The 21,848-nt window shown below is 40.8% G+C and overlaps 1 protein-coding gene across 4 annotated transcripts in view; it reads left to right on the plus strand.

Moving 5' to 3' along the window:
* The window catches only part of Cage1 (cancer antigen 1), a 37,965-nt gene that overhangs the window by 2,052 nt on the left and 14,065 nt on the right, over positions 1–21,848 (plus strand). For 3 of the 4 annotated variants that reach the window (XM_028856537.2, XM_037205790.1, XM_037205792.1), the window contains exons 2-7: positions 9,162–9,249; positions 10,409–10,929; positions 12,947–13,999; positions 17,382–17,528; positions 20,161–20,271; positions 21,548–21,628. In XM_028856537.2, the coding sequence (XP_028712370.1) occupies positions 9,162–9,249; positions 10,409–10,929; positions 12,947–13,999; positions 17,382–17,528; positions 20,161–20,271; positions 21,548–21,628 (2,001 nt within the window). The remainder of the gene's footprint in view (positions 1–9,161; positions 9,250–10,408; positions 10,930–12,946; positions 14,000–17,381; positions 17,529–20,160; positions 20,272–21,547; positions 21,629–21,848) is intronic. The other variant, XM_037205791.1, reaches the window with a different exon arrangement.

Here is a 21,848-nt window from a genome sequence, read left to right on the forward strand (position 1 = left end):
GAAAGATGGGCTCAGCCATTATTACATACTGTCATATGTAATACATATGTAATACATACACAGTACATACTGCTCTTACAAAGGACCCGAGCATGGATCTCAGCACCCAAGTCAGGTGGTCCACAACTTCTGTAACTCTAGTTCTAGGGGATCTGACACCACTGGCCTCCAAGGACACATCGAATCACAAGCACATACCCACACAGAATCAAACACATACACATAATTAAAAGTGAATCTTTAAGAATAAAAGGAAAGTTAGTGGGCCGGGGAAAGAGGAGGGCTGACATGGGACAACACTGCCTGAAAAGCTGTCAATAGAGTCCTTGCCAGACAATTATAATGTATAAATGGAAAATTAGTAATGTTTGTTTTTGCTCTTTTGGGGGCCCACCACCCAGCTCCCAAATAAATCACACACAGAGGTTTATACTTAATTATCAATGTCTTGCCTTAGCTTGGCTTGTTTCTTGCTAGCTTTCCTTGACTTTAACTTGTCCCACCTACCTTTTGCCTCTGGGCTTTTCTCATTCTCATACTTCTGTAAATCTTACTCTTTCTCCGTGGCTTACTGTGTAGCTGGGTGGCTGGACCCTGGAGTCCTCCTCCTTCTCTGGCTACTTCTTTCCTCCCAGATTTCTCCCTCTATATATTCTCTTTGCCTGCCAGCCCACCCTATCCTTTCTCCTGCCTTGCCATCGGCCGTTCAGTTCTTTATTAGACCATCAGGTGTTTTAGACAGGCTCAGTAGCACAGCTTCACAGAGTTAAACAAATGCAACATAAATGAAAGTAATACACCTTAAAATAATATCCTGCAACATAGTGACACCCTTTAAGTAGTAGTGAAGACTGAACAGTAGCCCAATATTAGGAATTATGAGAAAGCAATGCAAAGACTAATGAAACACAGAAAACTTAAAACCAGATGGACGGTGGCTGGCTTTTGTCAGCTTGATACAAACTAGGAACAGGAAACCTCAAAATTGGGAACTTACTCCATCAGACTGATCTGTGGGCATTTTCTTACTTATTGATGCTGAACGGTCCAGCCATCCCTGAGCTGGTGGGCCTGAGTAGTGGGGAAAAAATGGTAGCTGACTAAACTAATAAGCTCCTTTCTCTTCCTACCTCTGCTCCTACTCGAGTTCCTGCTCAGAGTTCTGGAGTGATGGACTGTGAACCAGATGTATTAGCCAGTTGTTTTTGGTTGTGGTGTTTAGTCACAGCAAGAGAAAGCAAACTAAGGCAGGGTCTAGGAGAAGCACAGACTCGGAGAGATGACTGGGATGGTAGGAAGCATCCCTTTGTAGGGAAATGAGCCTGATCTGCTAGAACGGGGAGTAGTATTGGGTAAATGATGTGGGTGTGGGGTGTGAAATGCCTCCAAGGACAAGAAGAAGAATTTGGACTCTGGTTGGACCTACTTACCCTGTCTCCTGACAGATGTGTATGTTATTAGATCAGCAGAGACACGATGGACTGGAACGTGGATTACAGACAAATATTTTAAAGGAAAAATGGGCACAATTTGGTGACAGTAGCTATGGGTGATGCAGGACTTCTAAGACACCTCCAATTATTCAGACACTTGCCCAAAATGCTGAAAGTAAACCAAAACAAGTGGAAACCAAGGCTGAATGTCATGGTGGCACCACATAATCTCAGCAGTCAGAAGGCTGAGACAGGAGGATTGTCATGAACATAAGACAAGGTGGGGGGGTGCAAAACCAAAAAAAAAACAATTTCAACCCCCGTCGATTGAGAGAGGAGGTGTGGTTTGGAAAAACTGTACAGTGTTGGATTTGACTTAATGATGTGATGTAGAAGGCATCAAGCAGAAATGCAGCATTTTATGAAAACTAAAAAGCTTCTGATAGTATTTTGGAAGTAACACTTTGTAGGACATTATTGGATAGATGCTACACACATTGGCTTGTTTTGGTCAAATCACTATTTACTGCCAGACCAAATCAGAAAATGATGTTTTAAAATCTGGAGTACTGAACTTTACTAATTTTTTAAAATTATTATTTTAAGTGTATGGGAGTTTGACCTGCATGTATTGTCTTTGTACCACATGTGTGCAGTGCCCAAAGAGACCAGAAGAGGTGTCAGATCCTGCAGAACTGGAGTTACAAACAGTTGTAAGCTGCAGTGTAGGTGCTGGGAATTGAACCCAGGTCCTCTGAAAGAGAAGCCAGTGCTCTTAACTGCTGAGCCACCTCTCCAGCCCCCTTACTGCTTTCTTATTGTGAAGAGGAAAGTCGTTGCACATAGTGATTGACATTAAAAGTGTGTCTTTCTCTTTTGTTTGCTTGTTTCTCAGAGGCCTTCCTTCCATCATTCGGCAGTTAGAAATAAGGACTCTCAAACCTTTTGGTAATCATCCCAAAAGGGGGGGGAAGCTATTATCATCGTCTTCAGATCCTGTATGTTTTGAAGTAGATATTTTCCATGAAAATTTAGAAAGTCCATCAGAGTTGGAAACAATAGACATCAGTGGTCCTTCTCAAGACATCTCTGACTCAGACTCACTCTTCTGTACAGAAGCCAGCTCTGTTGCTTCAGACTTGCCTCGGGTGTGTTCTCTGCAGTCAGAAGTTTGAGGGGATAACCCAGATTGCTCTCATGTGAACGTGTTTTTTTCAAAACTACAAGGGATGGTAAAAGATCTCCAGTAGACACAGAAGGAAGGGGCGTGCAAGGCCTGGTTTTCTTAGTCTTGGTGTGCAAAGGGTGGTGCAGTTTTACACATGCTGAAACAGATCCTTTCTGCTCATGAAGTTCCAGGCGTGCAGGACGGGGACATGGCCACAGCTCAGTCACAAAGAGGATGAGAGCCTAAACAAGGGCCTGTCTCCTGCTCTAGTGCATCTTCCACTGTGTCTGCAAATGAGTGGTTGTTGTGCAAGACATTGACAGCATCCATCCTGTATCTTCATGAGAGGTCCTAGTGTCCTTTCTCATGAAATAAAAGAGATCATGATGTCTCAGGATCTTCAAGAATGTTGAGTTTTGTAGACTGTAGTGGGTAGGTGGTTGAGCAATGCCCTGAAGCATCGCCCCTAGTGAGGTAGCAGGTAATTGTTAACACCTGCCTATGACCTTAAGGTACATGCCTCTGGGGTGTGCCCGCTTGGGGGACCCTTAAGACCTGGGATGCACACTACCTGGTGGCAGCATGGACCCCAAAGTTGGTAGGGTAAGTGTGACTCTCCTGGGTACCTCTGCCATGTTGGGAATCTAAAGTGGGCGGAATCAGCTGCCAGGGCTGCCACTTTAATCCTAGCCATACTGCAGTTTGCAATGATCAGAAAAAGATTATAGATACACAAAAGACATATTCAGATGGAATAAACCTATAAATGGTATATATTGTGTGTAAAAATATATATAGGCTTTCAAGAGAGAGGAAAAGGAGGATAGACAGTTTTATAAAGAAACAGTTTTAAAAATAAAGTCTTTAAAGAGAAAATAAAAGTAATATAATAAGACATATAAAGATGGAAATCACACAGAGAGACTGGATTGTCTTTGGGATTTTTACTGCAGAAAGACATTTGATTGTAAAGGCTGTTGAGTTAAACTAATATGTATATTTTACATGTATCTTGACTTCAAAATTTATGTCTAAGGATACACTGCTTTGGAAAAGAGGTTCTGCTTTGTTTCCACAGAAGATGAGAAGCTATGGATTGCTTCCAGGCTAATATGGTTTGATCAGCCAAGAACCCCTGAAATGTCTCTGATGACACCATGACCCAGATGATCCAACATCCAAAATCACCAACATCCAAAATCAGCAATCAAAGCAACTGGCTGAGATGATCCATCCTCACAGGCTACTACAGCCAAGATTTAGCTATAATTCTTAATTTTCTCAGAATCCCCATAAGGTTACCAGTGCTGCCAATCAGCAGGAAGTAGTAGGAAAAGTCATGCTCATTACTATACACAATTATAATTCCTACAAACCTATATCTCAACCTTCTTTATTTTTTAAACTACATCTCAAACCTAGTTAGAAAAAAACAATCTTCTCTATTTAAACAGTTCCATTTTTACATAAACAGTTCTATAAATCATCAACATTGATAGTCTATATACATAAGTAAATTCAAACTGTACCATTGTCATTTTTTAAACTAAATCTTGAACCTATTTAGAAAAATGAAATCATTACTGTCCATCTCATTTCTTAAGTTCAAAAGTTCAAAAAGAGTTCTGGTCAGCTGCCCTTAAGTCTGTGTATAGCAAAAAGCTCCAAATATGAGGAGTTCCATAACTGAAACTTTCAGTTCAAGCAGGTCTCTCTGAAACATTCAGTTTTCAGCTGCTGCTGCGCTTTGCAGTCTGCAGCCTTCCGTAACCAGGCTGTCTCTGATCTCTGTGTCCTGAGGTCAGAGAGCCTCCGAACAGCTCCCAGCCACATGGGCTCAAGGCTCCTTTCAGCTGCTCTGAGCTGAACTGTGGCCCTTCCACAGCAACCCTGGCTCTGGGCGGAAAGCCATTACCTGCTTTGCTGATGGTCCAAGCGCTCAGCCGACTGGGTCCCAGCAGCAGATCTTCAGTCAGGCTCTTCAGCCTGGAGCACCCAGCAGCTCTCACGTGTCTCAGCGGTTCGTCAGGCACTGACACTATTCTGCTGTCAGCCTCCGAAGCATTCTGGTTTCTACAGTCTCTGCTGCTTGCCGTTCACCCTTCCAATAGCAATGCAAGCTGCTGGGCTCTCAAAGCCACTGTCCACCATTCACTTTTCTCATGGTATAGTGGTATAGCGTCTTGTCTGGGCTTTTCAAGCTGCTGCCTGCCATTGGCCTTTCTTATAGCTTAGCATGTCCACTTCTCACTATGGCTTCTTCACAGCCAAAAGACTGCAGACCCTCTTGCTGGCTCTGCTTTGGCTGGCTCTTGAGGTCCACTGCTTGGGAAGCTATGATGCTCCATGGGTCTCAGCCATGGACACTTGGCTGCTACTTTCTGAAGCTGTTTTTGTTTGTTTGTTTGTTATTGGTGGCTTTTGGAACTGCTTAGTCTGCTAGGGATGCTACTTTCTGCATCCCAGGTTCCTACTTTACTCTAAATGACTTTATTAAACCTTCACCATATAATCCCTCTATTAAACCTTCACCATATCCTTAGACCTAAAGCCTATTTATACTTTATTTACAATTCTTATTTACAACTAGCATGGCCATTTACTACGTGTCATGGCCATTTTTTTTACATTAAACATTTAGACTCACATTCAACATTTAAGTATACTTCTTACAAGCTTATGTTCTTAAGGAAATTCTATAGGGCCACATTAGCAAATATACTTCTTACTCTTAACTAACTTACACTAGGAAGGATCTCTTAGCAAACTCTCTATAGGGCTACCATTAGCAAATATCTAACTTAGCAAACACCTAGAAGATTTCTTAACATTTACATTCTCTTCCAAGAAGACAGAGAGTAATTTTCTTTGGAGTTCATTTCAAACCCAAAAAGAGAATGGGAAGAAAAACCTCCTAAGGAATACTCTGTTTCTGAATTACTTAACTGGCAACTCAACAGATTTCCAATCATGAGAAGATAATTGTCTAAGTTGGAGTGAGGTTCCAGACCTGCAGCTTTCAACAGGTTCCCCTGCTGGACTATTTGCCTTGAAAGCTTAACATATTTCTAAGTGACTTCATTGCTCTTATAGGTAACTCTTTGTCATCCAGCTACCATACAAAACACTGTGCAACTTATAGGCAATATAAGGCATTTTCTCAAAGGATCCTGTATCTATCTGCCTCTGGTTAAAAGTGGCACGGCTCGGCCAGGCTGTGGTGGCACATGCCTTTAATCCCAGCACTCGGGAGGCAGAGCCAGGTGAATCTCTGTGAGTTTGAGGCCAGCCTGGTCTACAGAGCGAGATCCACAACAGGAACCAAAACTACACAGAGAAACCCTGTCTTAAAAAACCAAAAAATAAAAAAATAAAATAAAAAATTAAAAAAAAAAAGTGGCACAGCTCCAAGCTCTGTTTCCTTACGGTTTTTCATTGGAGCTGATACTCAACAAACTCTCAATTTTCCTCCTTCTTAATTTTTTAAAAGCTGCATTTTAAGTTTACTAAGAGCATCTTTTAATGTTATCAATGTTTCTATGGAATATTAAACACAACTCAATCTCATAAGATATTTTTTTTTAATTATCTCTTGTGAGGCAAGCTGTTTATTTGCTCTCAACTTTTTGGGAAGTAAATCTAAGCTTTCTAGAAATGCTTAGGAAGGAAGTTTTATTTCCAGTTTAAAAAAACAGTTTTTCCAGGCAATATCGCCATCTTTAGTGGAAAAACTACCTTTCCCAGAATGGATTTCTCTTGTATCGGCCCGCTGTTACGAGCTACCCTTTGGACTCCATTTCCCATAGTTCTTTTTGGGTCTGGGAGTCGACTTCCGGTTCCCTTTTACCGGCTTGCTTTCAAACAAGCTTTTTAAATACACTATGTGAGGATTCTTGAGTCAAAGGATTTCTGTTCTCTCTGAGGTGATCTTAATAGGTGTTTTTCTTTCATCTAATACTGACCCCAGATCAGAATCACACCTGCCTCGTTAGCACATGTTGAGGCTGGCATCCCTGATTCCAAAATGTCCGCGGGGCTTGTTCATTTGCTTCAGCCAGACAGTGAAAAGGAACAAGAGCACTTAAAGCAAAGCTTTCCTGCAGCTCCTTCAGAGAGACTTTCCCTGATAGACATCTCGTCCTGCTTGTTATTAGGGGAGGTTTTTGTTATCCCTAGCCTCCCATTAGGAGAGGTGTACTTCCCTAATCAGAACTTTGACCTGGCCCAGTCCCCCATTGGGTTGCATTCGTTTGTCCATGTGCTCTCAGAGAGTAGCTTATTCCCAGAGGCAACCACCCTTCAGGGCTTCACTCCCTCGCCTCACCCGGAGTCAGTGGGGGAAAACCAAAAGTGCTTGAAACAAAGCTTTTCTGAGAAAGGTCCTTTCTCTGACAGAAAAAAAAAAAGCTTTCCTGGATAGTTCTCCATCCTGTCCTGGCTCAGATCCTCCCCCCAGACAGAGTTTCTGATGCTGCTTCTGCTGCAGCTGCAGACATAGCTCAGCTTCTACCATGCCAGCAGCTTCCTCAAGCTGCCCTACACTTTCCTGAGCATCTTTCTAGCTGCAGAAGAATTCTGGCTAGGGTCTGAAGTAACTGCTGTTTTTTCTGGTTCAAAAGAAAGACAGAACTTAAAGAGGTTTTGCCCTGTTCCAAGAAGTTTGTTGTTTTTTCTTAGAGTAAACCACTGGTGAATTCCTGCACTAATATCTCCAAGTGATTCTTACTTTTGTCCTTACAGAAAGAAAATCTTAGAGAAAGTTCTGAAAGGCTTTCTAGTTTTTTAGAGAGAGATTAAGTTTTTAAGAAAGCTTTTAGTTTGAAAGAAAAAGATTAAGTTTTCCCAAATTTTCTGTTCTCTAAGCTTTTGACTTCATGGTAAAGAGGAAACTAATTCTGTTGGTACAATGTTGTAAAAGTGCTCTCAGGCATTGCTGGCAGAGCAGAGGATTTTTCTTTCATTCATCCGCATCTGCCACAAGGGAAATTTCCTTCCTCTGCTGCTTGGACTTAACATTTTAGCTGTCCTCAGGCTAAAAGCTTCCATAGGAATCTTTTTTCTGCCTGATAAACTCAAAGAAGAGCTTTTTTCCTGCCCAATAAGCTCAAAGAAGAGTTTTTTTTCTTCCCGTTAAACTCAAAGTGGACAGATTTTTCCCTGTTTGTGTTCCTGGCCCCAAAGTTAGAAAAATAAAGATTTAGTTTCTCTGTCCAGTTGCATATCTTATTTTCTAAATCTTTCCTACACTACCTTACTCTTCTAAGTTATACTTCTTACACTATATATTTCTGACTTTCCCTACTTTTCATAGAAATTAAGAGAGAGACAGACAGAGAGAAATCTTGATAGAGAAGATTCTATGCTGCAGCCTCAGACATCCAGTCTGTTTTTTTCCTTTTCTCCCAAGGAAAACCCCCTTCCCTATTTAGCTTTCACTACAAAACCAGATCGTTCTCTCTTCTTTAACTGGCAGAGCCGCACTCCCACTTTTGCCAAGCACCCTGGATATAAATGTCTATATTCTTTTTTCTTTTTTCTTAGTCTCTTTTCAGTGGTGCCATCTGTGGGGGACCATCCCTCACCCTCACATTTCCCCCAGAGTACTCTTGAGTAGGAGCAGCAGGAAATGTTAGATAGAAGGACAGAGGGGAGGGAAACAGAGAGAAGATACAGGATAGACTAGGGGGCGGGGGCCCAACTGTCTCTGCCCTAGGGTATTTAAAGGAATGCCAAGGGGTGGAGCAAAAGACCTCCCCCCAGCACAGCCAAGTGCAGACCATCTCAGACACCTGCACTCAGGCCCGTGGTCCAGTCATCCTCTCCCTGCAGACCTGTTGGGTAAAGCCCAAATGTGCTGCAACAATATGCAATAGAAATGAACTAAATGCACTAAAATTCACATTCTGTCTGTGAATAAAAAAATTCATAAAAAACTATAGAGTAGGAATGCAAACTTGTACAACCACTGTGGAAATCAGTATGACCATTTCTCAGAAAATTGGGATCTACCTCAAGACCCAGCCATACCACTCTTGGGCATATACCCAAGGAATGCTCAATCATACCACAAAGATACATGCTCGACTATATTCATAGCAGCATTATTCGTAATAGCCAGAACCTGGAAACAACCTAGATGCCCGTCAACTGAAGAGTGGATTAAAAAAATGTGGTACATATACAGGCAAATGGATGGAACTAGAAAATATCATCCTGAGTGAGGTAACCCAAACCCAGAAGGACAAACATGGCATGTACTCACTCATAAGTGGATACTAGATATAAAGCAAAGAACAATCAAACTGCAACCCACAGAACCAGAGAGGCTATATAGCAGGGGGGGACCCTAGGATGACTGTGACTTATAATAAGTTTTGGTTTTACTCAATTACTGGCAAGCCTCAATGAAACATTTCACTAGTATAAGAATTTGTATTGTATCAAGCTGATAATAGAAAAAATAAATAAAAATGAAAAAAAAACTATAGAGTAAATTCTGTACTCCTTTAGAAGAAGCTGATATTTTCTTGAAGTATTAATGTTTTTAAATTATTATACAGGATGAAACAAAGAATATAAAAAGGGAAAATGAGTCTACACACATACTCTCTGAAGATATTTATAGCACACAAGACAGTTTGATAGGTGGTAAGTATCCTTTACTGCAATATAAAAAACAGAAAAACTGTGTGTTCTGTGATAATAACAACAATATCCAGGTACTGAGATTTATATATATATATATATATATATATATATATACACATATATGTTATTAAATAATTATAAAAATATATAATAACATATATATGTTATTAAAGTAAACCACAGGTAATCATATGAAATGTTAGGGTTTTCTTTTTCTGAAATAAGAGTACATTATATTTACATTTTGCGTTAAGAATCTGATTTGCTCAGAGTCATGTATCTTTAATGAGCACGCTGTGATTCAAATCGTCTCAAACACTAGAATACCACACAAGCATTTTAGGAGATGTGTATTGATATAACCAAAATTTCTTATTTTGTCTTAAACTGATACTGGGTTAAAAGCTAGTTAAGAGTTAGTTATAAAACACACTAACCATATTAATCAATGAAAGCCCAAATAATATATAGAAATTTGTTTTAATAACTATAAAGAATAGTAATTTTAAAAGATTTGGGAAACCTTACTCTAGAATTCATTATACACAGGAATAAGAAATGCAAGTGGTGTGAGGATTATAAAAAGGCAGACAAGGGCCTATGAAATGGTTCCATAGATAAAGGTGCTTGCTATGCAAGCCTGGTGACCTGGGTTCAATCCCCAGGGTCCACATAAAAGAGAAAGGAGAGAATTCCACAGAGTTGTCCACTGACCCACACATGTGCTGTGGCATGTCTTCCCACACATCTATACATATACAATAATAACAATTTTTAAGTTAAAGAGAAGTGATATTTGTAAACATGATTTTTCTACATAAGAAATTAATAAGCACCTACAAACTCCTAGAACCAATACGAAAGTTTAGAAGAATTTGCCCAGGGGTTGGTGGCACACACCTTTAATCCCATCACTCGGGAGGCAGGGGCAGGCAGATCTCTGTGAGTTCAAAGCCAGCCTGGTCTACAAAGCAAGCTCCAGGACAACCAGGACTGTTACAGAGAGAAACCCTGTCTCGAAACAACAAAAAAGAATAGAAAAAGTTGTTTTGTTTGAAATAACACACCATCCTTAAAAGATTTCAATATTTAGTTTTAAGTATAACAGTTACAACATATGTTTATGGTAACTCATCATCTACTTTCTTTTTCTAATAAGATGTCAACCTTGGGAATTACTCAGAGAGTGTGCAGAATCAACCAGCTAACACTAGGGTTTCTTCCTTAAGACAATTTGAACCCATTTGCAAATTTCACTGGATAGAAGCATTTAATGATGAGATGACATTTCAAGACCTGGGGGAGGATTTTTCTTACTCGGAGAAGCCAGAGTTGCAAAGCCAGGAATATAATGATACAGCAGATGCCAGCGAGAAGCTAGATGCATATAAGGGAGAAAGTCCAATGGAAGATAGCATTTCCGAAAATAAAGACCAACTTGCTGATGAGCACCTCAGGAGATCTCCTCGAGGCCTTTCTCTGAATTACTACAGAGGAGAGACACAGCCATGTGTGGAAAAGTCACTGGCTAGAAGCACTGTTGTAGATGTCGCCCTCAACATCAGTCAGTCTCAAAGCTTTCTGTGTAAAGAAAATGTCTGCGGAAGTAGTGAAGATGCATTTGATGGTGAGAATTGCTTAGACCTGGTTGACTTCAGAACTAACTATGAAACAGAGGAGGTAAGATCGAACATTGGTGTCATTAAAGCCTGTATGTAGCGTGTTAATGGGTGCAGGGGTGCTTTCACTGTTTACAGACACACAGTCTGAGACTTTCCAAATATCGTTAAATCATCAGGTCAGTTCAAGGGACTGTACTTCCATGGAGAGCTTAACCAATCAGATACAATTTTTCCTGATAAATTCAGTCCATACCTATAGAATAGCTCTACCAAATGGTTATTTCTCTAAGGATTATGACTCACTGTCCTACTCTTACTCTTTACATGGCATAGTACCAACATGGTGCCTTACACCAAACCAGCTGAGACTCAAGAGTCGGCCTTGTGGGAAGGGTTGAGAAAGGGAGGATGTACAGAGGTATTTATTAAATTATGTGACAAAAAAAAAAAAGCAAAAGCCTTGTCTGTTTTGTTGGACTTCTTTGGACAAGCAAATACTTATTGTCTTAGGTGTCATTGGTTGTGGTCACCTGTGATATCCTAAATGCATTGATGACATCAACAGTAGAAAGTCTGTGTGATCAATAAACAACCTCAGCAGAAGAGTTTAATCCAAGAGTAGTGGAAATAATCACTTTGTAGTATGAGTTTCATAAGAAAAGGTATTACTCATCTGTCTGTGACTATGAGCAGGTTTTTTTGTTTATTGATTTGGAAATTAGCAGTATTTGAAAGAGAATTTCTTAGAATGTTGATTTCTAGAAACCAGCATTTCCAAGATCTGTTTAATTAAGGTTTCTCAAAATTGTGTATTCCTAAGCCGGGCGGTGGTGGCGCACGCCTTTAATCCCAGCACTCGGGAGGCAGAGCCAGGCGGATCTCTGTGAGTTCGAGGCCAGCCTGGGCTACCAAGTGAGTTCCAGGAAAGGCGCAAAGCTACACAGAGAAACCCTGTCTCGAAAAACCAAAAAAAAAAAAAAAAAAAAAAAAAAAAAAAAAAAAAAATTGTGTATTCCTTTCCCCACTGCATTTAGTCCCCGTCCCCCCCCACACACCTGCCAAGGAGTTAACAGGTACTCTTGAGAATCTATTGTGTACAAGACAGCTATGTAATGGTTATATAATGTTAAAAACAACCAAATAAGAAAAACACATGGCTCTTCATGAAAATATCATCCCAGTAAAGGAGACAGCTATTAACCAAACAAGCACACAAACCACTGTACACTTGACTCTTAGAACTGTACAGGGTGATGGTTGCCTCTGCTGAGGGTATTTCACCAGGCAAGAGAGTGTGGGGAGGCTTCCTTGAAGTTGTCCTTGGGCTGAGCTCTGATGGGTAAATAAAGGTCCATTGAACAACTGTGGATTGGAAAGCATTCCACAAACAAGGGGTAATATCTTATGGACTCCTTATACCTGCGAGGTCTGTGATACCTACTAGGACCTCAAGGAAGCCTAGAGTCTAGGAAACATGGAGCTGCAAGGAGCAGGGGGTATGGAAGAGGAGGATGACAGGGTACTAGGGTATGCTATCAGTAGCAATTAGCAGGGTCTTGGGAACCTTGGTAAGATAACTGACTTTATCCCAGGGCAATGAAAAGCCATTAAACGTGCAGGGGCTCAGCATCTCTAAGTTGTATAATACTACCCCTGCAGATACTTCATACAGGGGTTTTAATTTCATATTCATTTCAGTGTTCTATACCACAACTTTGCAGTCTTTTGTTACATACACGCACCCAGAAAAATTGTATTGTGGGCATAAAGACAATCATGAAGTATGTCTGCCATTCTAATGTTCATAGGAGTCAGCATGGATGAAGTATTAAAGATCTTTATAGTGTATAGGGTAAGTAATACATTTGCTTAATTGATTTTGAAACCAAAGAAAGCACCTTATATGTGACCAAGGTTTACATCATAAAAGATGATGAGAGCCCAAATGTAATTTTTCTTTTATCTAAGTAAATATGATACACATGTCTAGCTTATGTCTATGCTTGTGTTTGCCATGCTGTTGGGAGTTATACTCAGCAGTCTACTCTTTCACATTTATTTACTATAATTTACAGCCTGAAGTTTCTTCAAAAGAAATAGAGAATTCTGGGGAGATTTCTGAGATGTCAGTTAGTCACCAGGAGGAAGTCACAGAAGATGGTGTAGACAGCCTAGCCATTACCTCATCTTGGACTCCAGCGGGCATCTTCAAGAGCAGATCTCAGGACAAGTGTATGACGCCTGATAGGGAGCTAAGCTTTGAAAACTTGGAGCCTCTGGAAGAGGACATGGCTTTAAACGAAGCCTTGCAGAGATTAAAACAGACTAACAGAAAACAGGAGAAGCAGATCCAAGACCTCCACGGTAGGAACCTGCACTTGGAAAACAGGCTTAAAGAACTACAGATGAAGGTCACCAAACAGCAGGTGTTGGTTGACATCATAAACAAACTAAAGGAGAACATGGAGGCGTTAATCGATGACAAATACAACGTCCTCCTAGAGAAGAATGATATCAACAAGAAATTTCAGGATCTGCAGGAGGTTTCGGCTACCGCCAAAAAGCACCTTCAGGAATCCAAGAAAGACAAGGAGACCTTGCAGCTCCAGGTTAAAAAGATCAAGGTCCATTACGTCCGTTTACAGGAAAGGTACATGGCCGAGATACAGCAGAGAAACAGGTCGGTCAGCCAGTGCCTGGAGATAGAGAAGACCTTAAGCCAGAAAGACCAAGAGCTACAGAGACTGCAGCAGCAGAAAGGCGAGCTGGAGATTGCCACCAGTTCCGCTTTGGGCTTGTTGAAAAGGGAGAAGGAGATCCGGGAACAAGAGTTCGTGGCCTTTCAGGAGGAATTCCAGAAGCGGGAAAAGGAGAACCTGAAAGAAAGACGGAAATTGAAATCTAAAGTTGAGAAGCTGATCGCGGAAGTGAAAAGTTTGCTCTTCACCTGCGAGAGCGAGAGAGCTAAAAGTACGAAGCTCCAGCAGCAGGTCGACGAGCTGAAGCAGGAAAAGGAAGAGCTCCAGCAGCAGGCTGCAAAGGGGGAGGCACAAACTTGCACCCCTAACTTTGAGATAATCCAGTCCAGGGAGCAGCTGGAGGAAGTGATGGAGGCAGCCGGCACCCAGGTACTGATGCAGATGCTGAGTGTCTAATGCAATCCCCAAAGTTTCAAGTGGTCAGTGTTGGACATTTAGACTTGATACTCAGATATAGTACTTGTTCATAGGAAGAATTATTGTTTTTTTAAAAATAGAAACAGAAGGGGAAATGTACCACAAATTTAGAGAAGTTTCTACTGGTTTCTGGGCACTCACCTTGAAGAACAATAATTCTTGGCTTGGCTTGATTTTGGTAGAGGTGACAGTTAACCTGGGAGTTTTATGGGTACCCATGACCACTCCTAAGAATCATCTCTACAGGAATTCCTTGAAAGAGGGTTTTCTTCCTTCCTTCCTTCCTTCCTTCCTTCCTTCCTTCCTTCCTTTCTTGTTTTTTGTTTTGTTTTGTTTTGTTTTGTTTTGTTGGGAATTGTAGGGCATGTCTGATTTACTTGGACTACCAGAGGATTTTTAAAATATGGTTTCAAATCTAATTTAGCAATAAACTGAATAAAATTGTTCTTTTTCTTACAAAGTAAAACTATAGCACATATTACTTGTAAAATTATAAAACATAGAAAACAGCATTAAAACCTTTTATCAACACATTTAGAGAAACTGAATTTTTAATGTCATTCTAAAGCTTTGTCTTGTTTTGTTTGTTTGTTTGAGCAAAATACCTAAAAGTACATCCAGGAAGGGGTAGTTTTCACAAGTCAGGGCACACCTGGTATAGTTCTTCCTTAAAGTATATGAACCTCAAAGAAGAACAAAATCTCAAATCAAATTTGGTTGGTTTGTGACAGGGTCTTGGTATGTAGCCCAGGCTGGCTTGAAACTATGTAGTCGAGGCTGGCCTTGACCTCAAAATGCTAATAATGCCTGCGACTCTGAGTGTTAGATTTTCAGGTATGAGCTACTGCACTGCGTAGGTAAAGTTAATCCTTGTTAGTTGGCTGGTTAGGAAGAAAGCTGATCTGGTAGCTGTGGTGGTGTATGCCAAGGGTCAACTTGCTGAAGAAAGCAAGCCAGTTGGAGCTAGGAAATTGGACAAGTCTAGTGTACTTGAAAAATTATTATTTAATTGTTGGTTGATTGGTTGTTATGTAGACCAAGCTGGCCTCCTATTTCCTGTGATTCTCCTGCATCTGCCTTCCAAGTAGTTACAGGCATGTGCCACTATACCCAGCTTTGTTTATTTTAATCTTGTAATAACTTGAATGGAGTTGGTATATTGCTGTGAACATGTCATGGCGTCATTCTCATAATATTTATGTGTTATTTGAGAGTAAATCTATTATTTTTTGGAAAATACTGTTGTTGTCTTTGTTTAAAAAAAAAAAAAAAACTAAAGAGCTCTCTAAGAATTGCCCAGATCAGTGATTCTCAGTCTTGGACATGCGCATCCTGACAAGGAGGGCTTGTTGACGTAGAGACTTTATAGAACATGCTGTTCTAGGGGGAATGGATGGTGCTGTTCCAGGGGCCACACCTCAGAGCGGCTGACTTCAGCAGAGACCTCGAGTTTAGTGCCTCCCAATCCACGGTACCTTTCCAGGTGGTTTAACTACAGAAGTTTAACATGACATAGATTTTTTCCACCATTAGTTTTTGTGTTAAGAAGTCAATTTCCTGGTCTTATCTTGACTAAAGAATTTCTTTAACATCTCCAAATTCCCACTCTTTTTTATTTTTCTTTATTCTAGATCCATTTTCTCAAAATATGCTCTGAGAGCATCTGTAAAGTCAAAAGCACTTTTATTAAGACATGACTGATGTGGTGTAGCTATTTCTTCTGCCTTCTGTCTCTGTGTCTTTTCAATGATCCCAGCAGAGTCCTTCTGGGGCGGAGCATCCAAGCTGCAGTGATGAGGGCCCAGGAAGCATTTGCTAGTCTCAGTAGAAAACAAGTGGCAGTTATTGGTTATGATGGCCCTAGTCTTTGGATTTGCATCTGCTACTCCTTCCTCCTCCCTCCCTTCCTTCTTCCTTCTCTCCCTTCCTCCCTCCTTTCTTCTTTCCCCCCTTTTTTTAAGACAGAGTTTTATTATGTAACCTAGGTTGGCTTCAGACTCATGGTGGTCTTCCTGTTTTAGTCTCCTGGTTGCTTGGATCATGGGTGTGTGAGCCACCATTCCTTGCCCAGTCATACCTTTATAGTAAGACACAAACTGCTTAAGAAATAAGGTTGTTTGGGGGCTAGCAAGATGGCTCCATGGGTAAAAGCACATGCCATCAAGTTTGAGAACCTGAATTCAGTTACTGAAATGCACGTGGTGGAAGCAAAGATCTGACTCCCCCAAATTGTTCTGTGACCTCCACATGTATTGCACACACAAAATTAAATGTAATAAACAATAAAAAAATTTTATTTATTTATCAGATATAAAGAATGTTCTTAAAAGGAAAAAATCAGTTTGAAAAGTGGATCAGACTCAGAACTCATATAGCATACTATATATATTTATAATTAAGCTAGCAGCAGGGAACAAAGACATTATTATTGCTGGGTATGATGCACAGTCACTGTTCTGTTGCTGTGAAGAGACGCTGTGACCAAGGCAACTTTCATAAAAGAAAACATTTAATTGGGGCTTGCTTATAGTTTCAGAGGTTTAGTCCATTATTGTCATGGTGAGGAGCGTAGCGGCATGCAGGCGGGCACTGAAGCAGTAGCTGAGAACTACATCAGATCTGCAGGCAGTGGGAAAGACTCTGGGCCTGGCATGGAAACCTCAAAGCCCACCCCCCTAGAGGCACACATCCTCCAACAAAGTCACACCTACTCCAACTAGGCCTCACCTCCTTATCCTTCTAATCCTTTCAAAAAGGGCCACTCCCTGGAGACATTCAAATATATGGGCCCATGGAGGACATTCTGATCCAAACCACCACAGGGTGTGTGGATCAAAAATGAGAATCCTGCTGCCTTTTCAACTACAGAATTAAAATTAAATGCAAATGAGTCTGGGTCTGTAACTAGCACAGGAGGAGCACCTGCCGAGCACAAGTGAATCCCTGAGTCTGAACCCCAATACCCTCAAATCTGCAAAAACTAGAAAACTGCTTCTCCACTAGCGTTTTTATTTTTGAGGACATAATTTTAATAAAAGGCCTATTTATGTTCAGATATAATGTATTGTTAGCGAAGTGAATTGGTAAACAAATACTCTAAAACATTCTGTTACAATTTCTAATGTAAAAAATATAGTCCTCAATTTTTTTTTTGTTTTTAAAATTGTGCTTTGTTTTTCTCAATAAATTTTAAGAGTATAAAGGTATCCCAAGGAAAGATGCTTCAGAACCCTGCTTATAACTTTTAAGTGTAGAGCTTTATCGGTATTTTACCTAAAGGCTATATATGGGTCCTTTGACTTTGTTGTGACACATCTGAATTGTGTACATATAGGGTACAAAGTGGCTCCATTCTAATTTGTTCGTGGATTGCTCGCCTTGTAAGGAAACCCTGGAACTTCCACCTATGATGAGGACTTGCCCACTGGCCTCTAGAATCCACAGTCTTTTGGCCCTGACAATAGGACTTCTCACATGTCAGGTAAAAAATAAACAAAATAAAAAAATAAATAAATCAGCTCTTCCAGTGGGGTTGGGGTGAGCTGAAAGAGGCTATGAAAGGTCTCAGAAGTAAGTTACAGGAAAAGAAAAGACAGAACCAGACCTCCAACCACCCAGCCCTCTCCTGATGCCTCGTACTGTTTCTCTTTGGCATCCAGTTCCCACATCTGTGTACAGTCAGATGTAATGGGAAACTGATAAAGAATTGAGATACTAACTAGATATCTAGACCTTCTTCCTTCCAGAGCAGTGGTTTTATATTTTAGGCCAGTCTGCTCTTATGGATTGTTCACATTAATGATTTGTTTGCCTTATTAAAAATAATTTGGAGCAGGGAGATCTATATACATGAGTAGAATGAAAAATGAAGTAACAGTGTTAGAGAGGTGGTTCAGGAGTTAAGAACTGTCCTCCCACAGGACCCAGGTTCAATTCCCAGCATCCACATGAAGGCTCAGAACTGCCTATAATTTCAGTTCCAGGGGCTCTAACTGCTCTTATGGCCTCTGTGGGCACCAGACATACATGCAGGCTGTATAAACACCTATATATCCATAAAATACCAAAAAATACCAATATATCCAGTAGATAGATAGATAGATAGATAGATAGATAGATAGATAGATAGAAGATAATTTTTAAATGAAGTGTCAATGAGTTCAAATCCTGGCCTCACATGTCTTGGTTATGTGACTTGTCCAAGTAATATGAGCTTTCTCAGCCTGTTTCATTAAATAAGGAACCATACTTGCTCTCTGTCCTGTGCAGCAACTGCATTCAACAGAAATGGTATGAAAGGGTATGTACTTGCTAAATTTTCAAATTAGCTTTTTCTGTTGTACTTGTCTTCCATTGTAAGTACATTCATCTGAGCTGAAATATGAGTGCATAGCTTGCCATGGTTTTTGTTTTTGTTTTTTATTTTTATTTATTATTGATTTATTTATTAGTTTTCTGAGACAGGGTTTCTCTGCATATCTCTGGCTGTCCTAGAACTCACTCTGTAGACCAGGCTGGCCTCAAACTCAGAGATCTGCCTGCCTTTGCCTCCCAAGTCCTGGGATTAAAGGCATGTGCTACCATTTGTTGATTCTTGAAAAGTCAGTAAAATGAATCACTAGGAAGGCGTGCACCACCATGCCTTGCTCTCATTGCTGTGTTTTCAATATGATAAAAAACCTTTGTATCATCTAGCTAAATGTTGTTAAACATCAGTATTTGTTGAATGCCAGATAGCACACTAAGCTGTGCAAATCAAAGATCTCAAAGAGGTGGCCCACAAACACATAACTGTGTTTTTAAAGGTTTGACTTAAATGTGGTGTAGACTCTTCTTGGTTACTAGCTTTTCTATCCCACGCTCCTGACAGCTGCTTAAGTGCAATAGTTGCCTAGATTTCCCCTGGTTCCTGGCTGCTGTTCTTCAGTCCACTTATTGGCTGCTGCTGTACTGGATGTCTTAATAGCAGTGTATCATCAGCCCTCTCAGTGGATCCCACCCCACTCCAAATAAATACTTCCTGTTTGCCTGTTCTGTATCTCCCACCCCACTAGATATGCAAACCTTCTGTTTGTTCTGTACCCAATGCAGAGTCAAGCCCATAATGAGCTTGCAGCCAGTATTTGCTGACTTCCTGACTGACTATCTATCCCTGGAGGCACTTACATTCAAACATTTACTATCCCTGACATGTCTGAATCAACTTTACATCATTCTTTGTCTTATTAGGCTTTTGTTTTTAACTCAGAAAAACAAAGCTTTAAAAGAGATGAACTCTTGTCCAAAGTTGCACATGTAAGTAACAGAACTCAAGCACAAAGCCTTGCACATTCAACCTCTAGGTTATCTTGGTATAGTTACCTTCATGCTGGCTACTCTTGAACTACCTAGTTGCAATATTGTTGAGAATGTCTGGCTGTTCTAGTGTCAGAGGTAACAATTTATTTAAGTTTGAGTATGTACACTGCCAGGCTAAGGATCAATATACTATGAATGTATAAGCATGCATTTATTATAGATGAGGATAAGCAAGTATGCTACTTACTCCTTTTGTTGCTGGTTTTGTTTATTTGTTTGGTTTTTTTGAGACAGGGTTTCTCTGTAGCCCTGACTTTTCTGAAACTAGCTCTGTAGACCCAGGACCGGCTCGAACTCACAGAGATCCTTCTGCCTCTGCCTCCCATTCTGGGTTAAGGGTGTGCACCACTACACCACTGGGCACTACCCAACTACCCACTTTTAATAGCAATGTATGTGCATGTGTGAATCCACGTGCAGGCTTTTTTTTTTTTTTTTTTTGGTTTTTCGAGACAGGGTTTCTCTGTGTAGCTTTGCGCCTTTCCTGGGACTCACTTGGTAGCCCAGGCTGGCCTCGAACTCACAGAGATCCGCCTGCCTCTGCCTCCCGAGTGCTGGGATTAAAGGCGTGCGCCACCACTGCCCGGCTACACGTGCAGGCTTTTATATTAACTCTGAGTTAATGAAGAGCATTTGAAGCATGGATTCAATATGATTTATCTCCTTTGGCCCCTTACATCTGAAAGGAGGTTTTCCTTCTCCATTTTAGCTCCAGAGAAAAAATTCAATCTAGTCTCTCAAACCATTACCCTTAGGATACCGTCATTCCTGACGCTGAACATTGCCAAGAAAGCCAGAAAGCCAATGACATAATGCTGCAAAAACTGAAGAGCTTTCACCTTAGGAAGAGAGATTTAGAGAAAGAGGTACTGTATTCTTTATTCTAAAACCTGATTCCGTTTAGTGGGAAGAGATAGCTAAGACATCACAGAGCAGTTGCTCCTAAAATTTCGGATTTGTTTAAGAAGTTCTTGGGGACCAGACTAGCTCATTGTGCCTCTTAGAAGTAGATGGACTAGCCAAAATTTGACTTCTTTACAAATTAAATCTGCATTGGGAATTTTATTCACAGGGGCTGATGACAGGCTCAGCTGCTAGGGACATGTGCCACCATGCCCAGTGACTTGAATTCAACCACTGGAACCCACATGGTAGAAGAACAAACTCTCAGAAGTTTTCCTCTGACTGTTACACATGCACGCGCGCGCGCGCGCGCACGCGCACACACACACACACACACACACACACACACACACACTCTAAATAAGTGTAATAAAAATGAAAGAACTTTTTTTTTTTTTTTCCCACGGCATTACTGATTCCTAAAGAGGAATTCGTTTTGACATTCCTTATAGTGGCTTCAAACTTTGTCACTTAGACACATTTAAAACAAAACCCTGTATTTCTTCATTGGGAAGAAGGGTCAAGGTAGAAGTACCTAGAGTTTCTCCATTGCCTTTTCCAAAAATTTAAATGTAATTGTACTTAATAATGTATGTATGTTGGGGGGGTACACATGGGCCATGGTGCATGTGTGGCAGTCAGAAGACAATATTTAGGAGTTGGTTCTCGCCTTCCACCGTGAACTCCAGGGATCACAGAGGATTCAGTATCCAGGTATAGTCCTAGCAGCTAGGGAAAAGCATAGTGGGGCCGAATCAGAAGGAAACAGGTTCCCAGAGGTCCTGCTGGAGTCCCGAAAGTATGCAGAGCACTTCCCTACCACTAACTAGTGATCACAGGGTGAAGGGTCATGTGCCAGGGGAGTTCAGTAAAACCACTTGCCCATAGAATTTTTATTGGGGAAATTATGTACCAAAGTTCCATCCACCAGAAAGCAAGCAAGTGTTCACTCTAAACAGCATGCTGTGAACAACAGAGTTTGGCCCCATGAGTCATCTGTAGCAAGGACCATAGAAACCTCACACAGTTCAGGGCTCTAGGTGACTTGCTAGCTGGTCTCCCTAAGCGTAGCAGTCTTGAGTCTGCTGTAGGAACTCGTGGTCAGGGAAGTGGTAAAATCATTTACATCATTTAGGCATTAAGGACTGGACTTTGTATGGGCGCATGATTTCATCACAAATGTTCTAGTAGGTAATTTTATTTCTTTTCCTCTAAAACATAAAATACCTTTTTTTCTAGTTATTGAAACATAAAAACAGAATTGCAACTCTTAAAGAGTTAATTGCTCATGAGAAAGCACTTCCAGACCACACTACTGAGGTGAGTTTAACACGTTCTGCTTTGTCTTCAACATGTTAAAACACTGCAGATATTTATGTTCTCTTGGCAGATTTGCTGGTCTAGTTCTTACGTAGCCTTGGCTGTCCTGGAACTCACTCTGTAGACCAGGCTGGCCTCAAACTCACAGAGATCCGCCTGGCTCTGCCTCCCAAGTGCTGGGATTAAAGGCGTGCACCACTACCACCCAGCAAATTCTATA

Source organism: Peromyscus leucopus, chromosome 5 (assembly GCF_004664715.2).
Source record: "Peromyscus leucopus breed LL Stock chromosome 5, UCI_PerLeu_2.1, whole genome shotgun sequence".
Lineage (NCBI taxonomy): Eukaryota > Metazoa > Chordata > Mammalia > Rodentia > Cricetidae > Peromyscus > Peromyscus leucopus.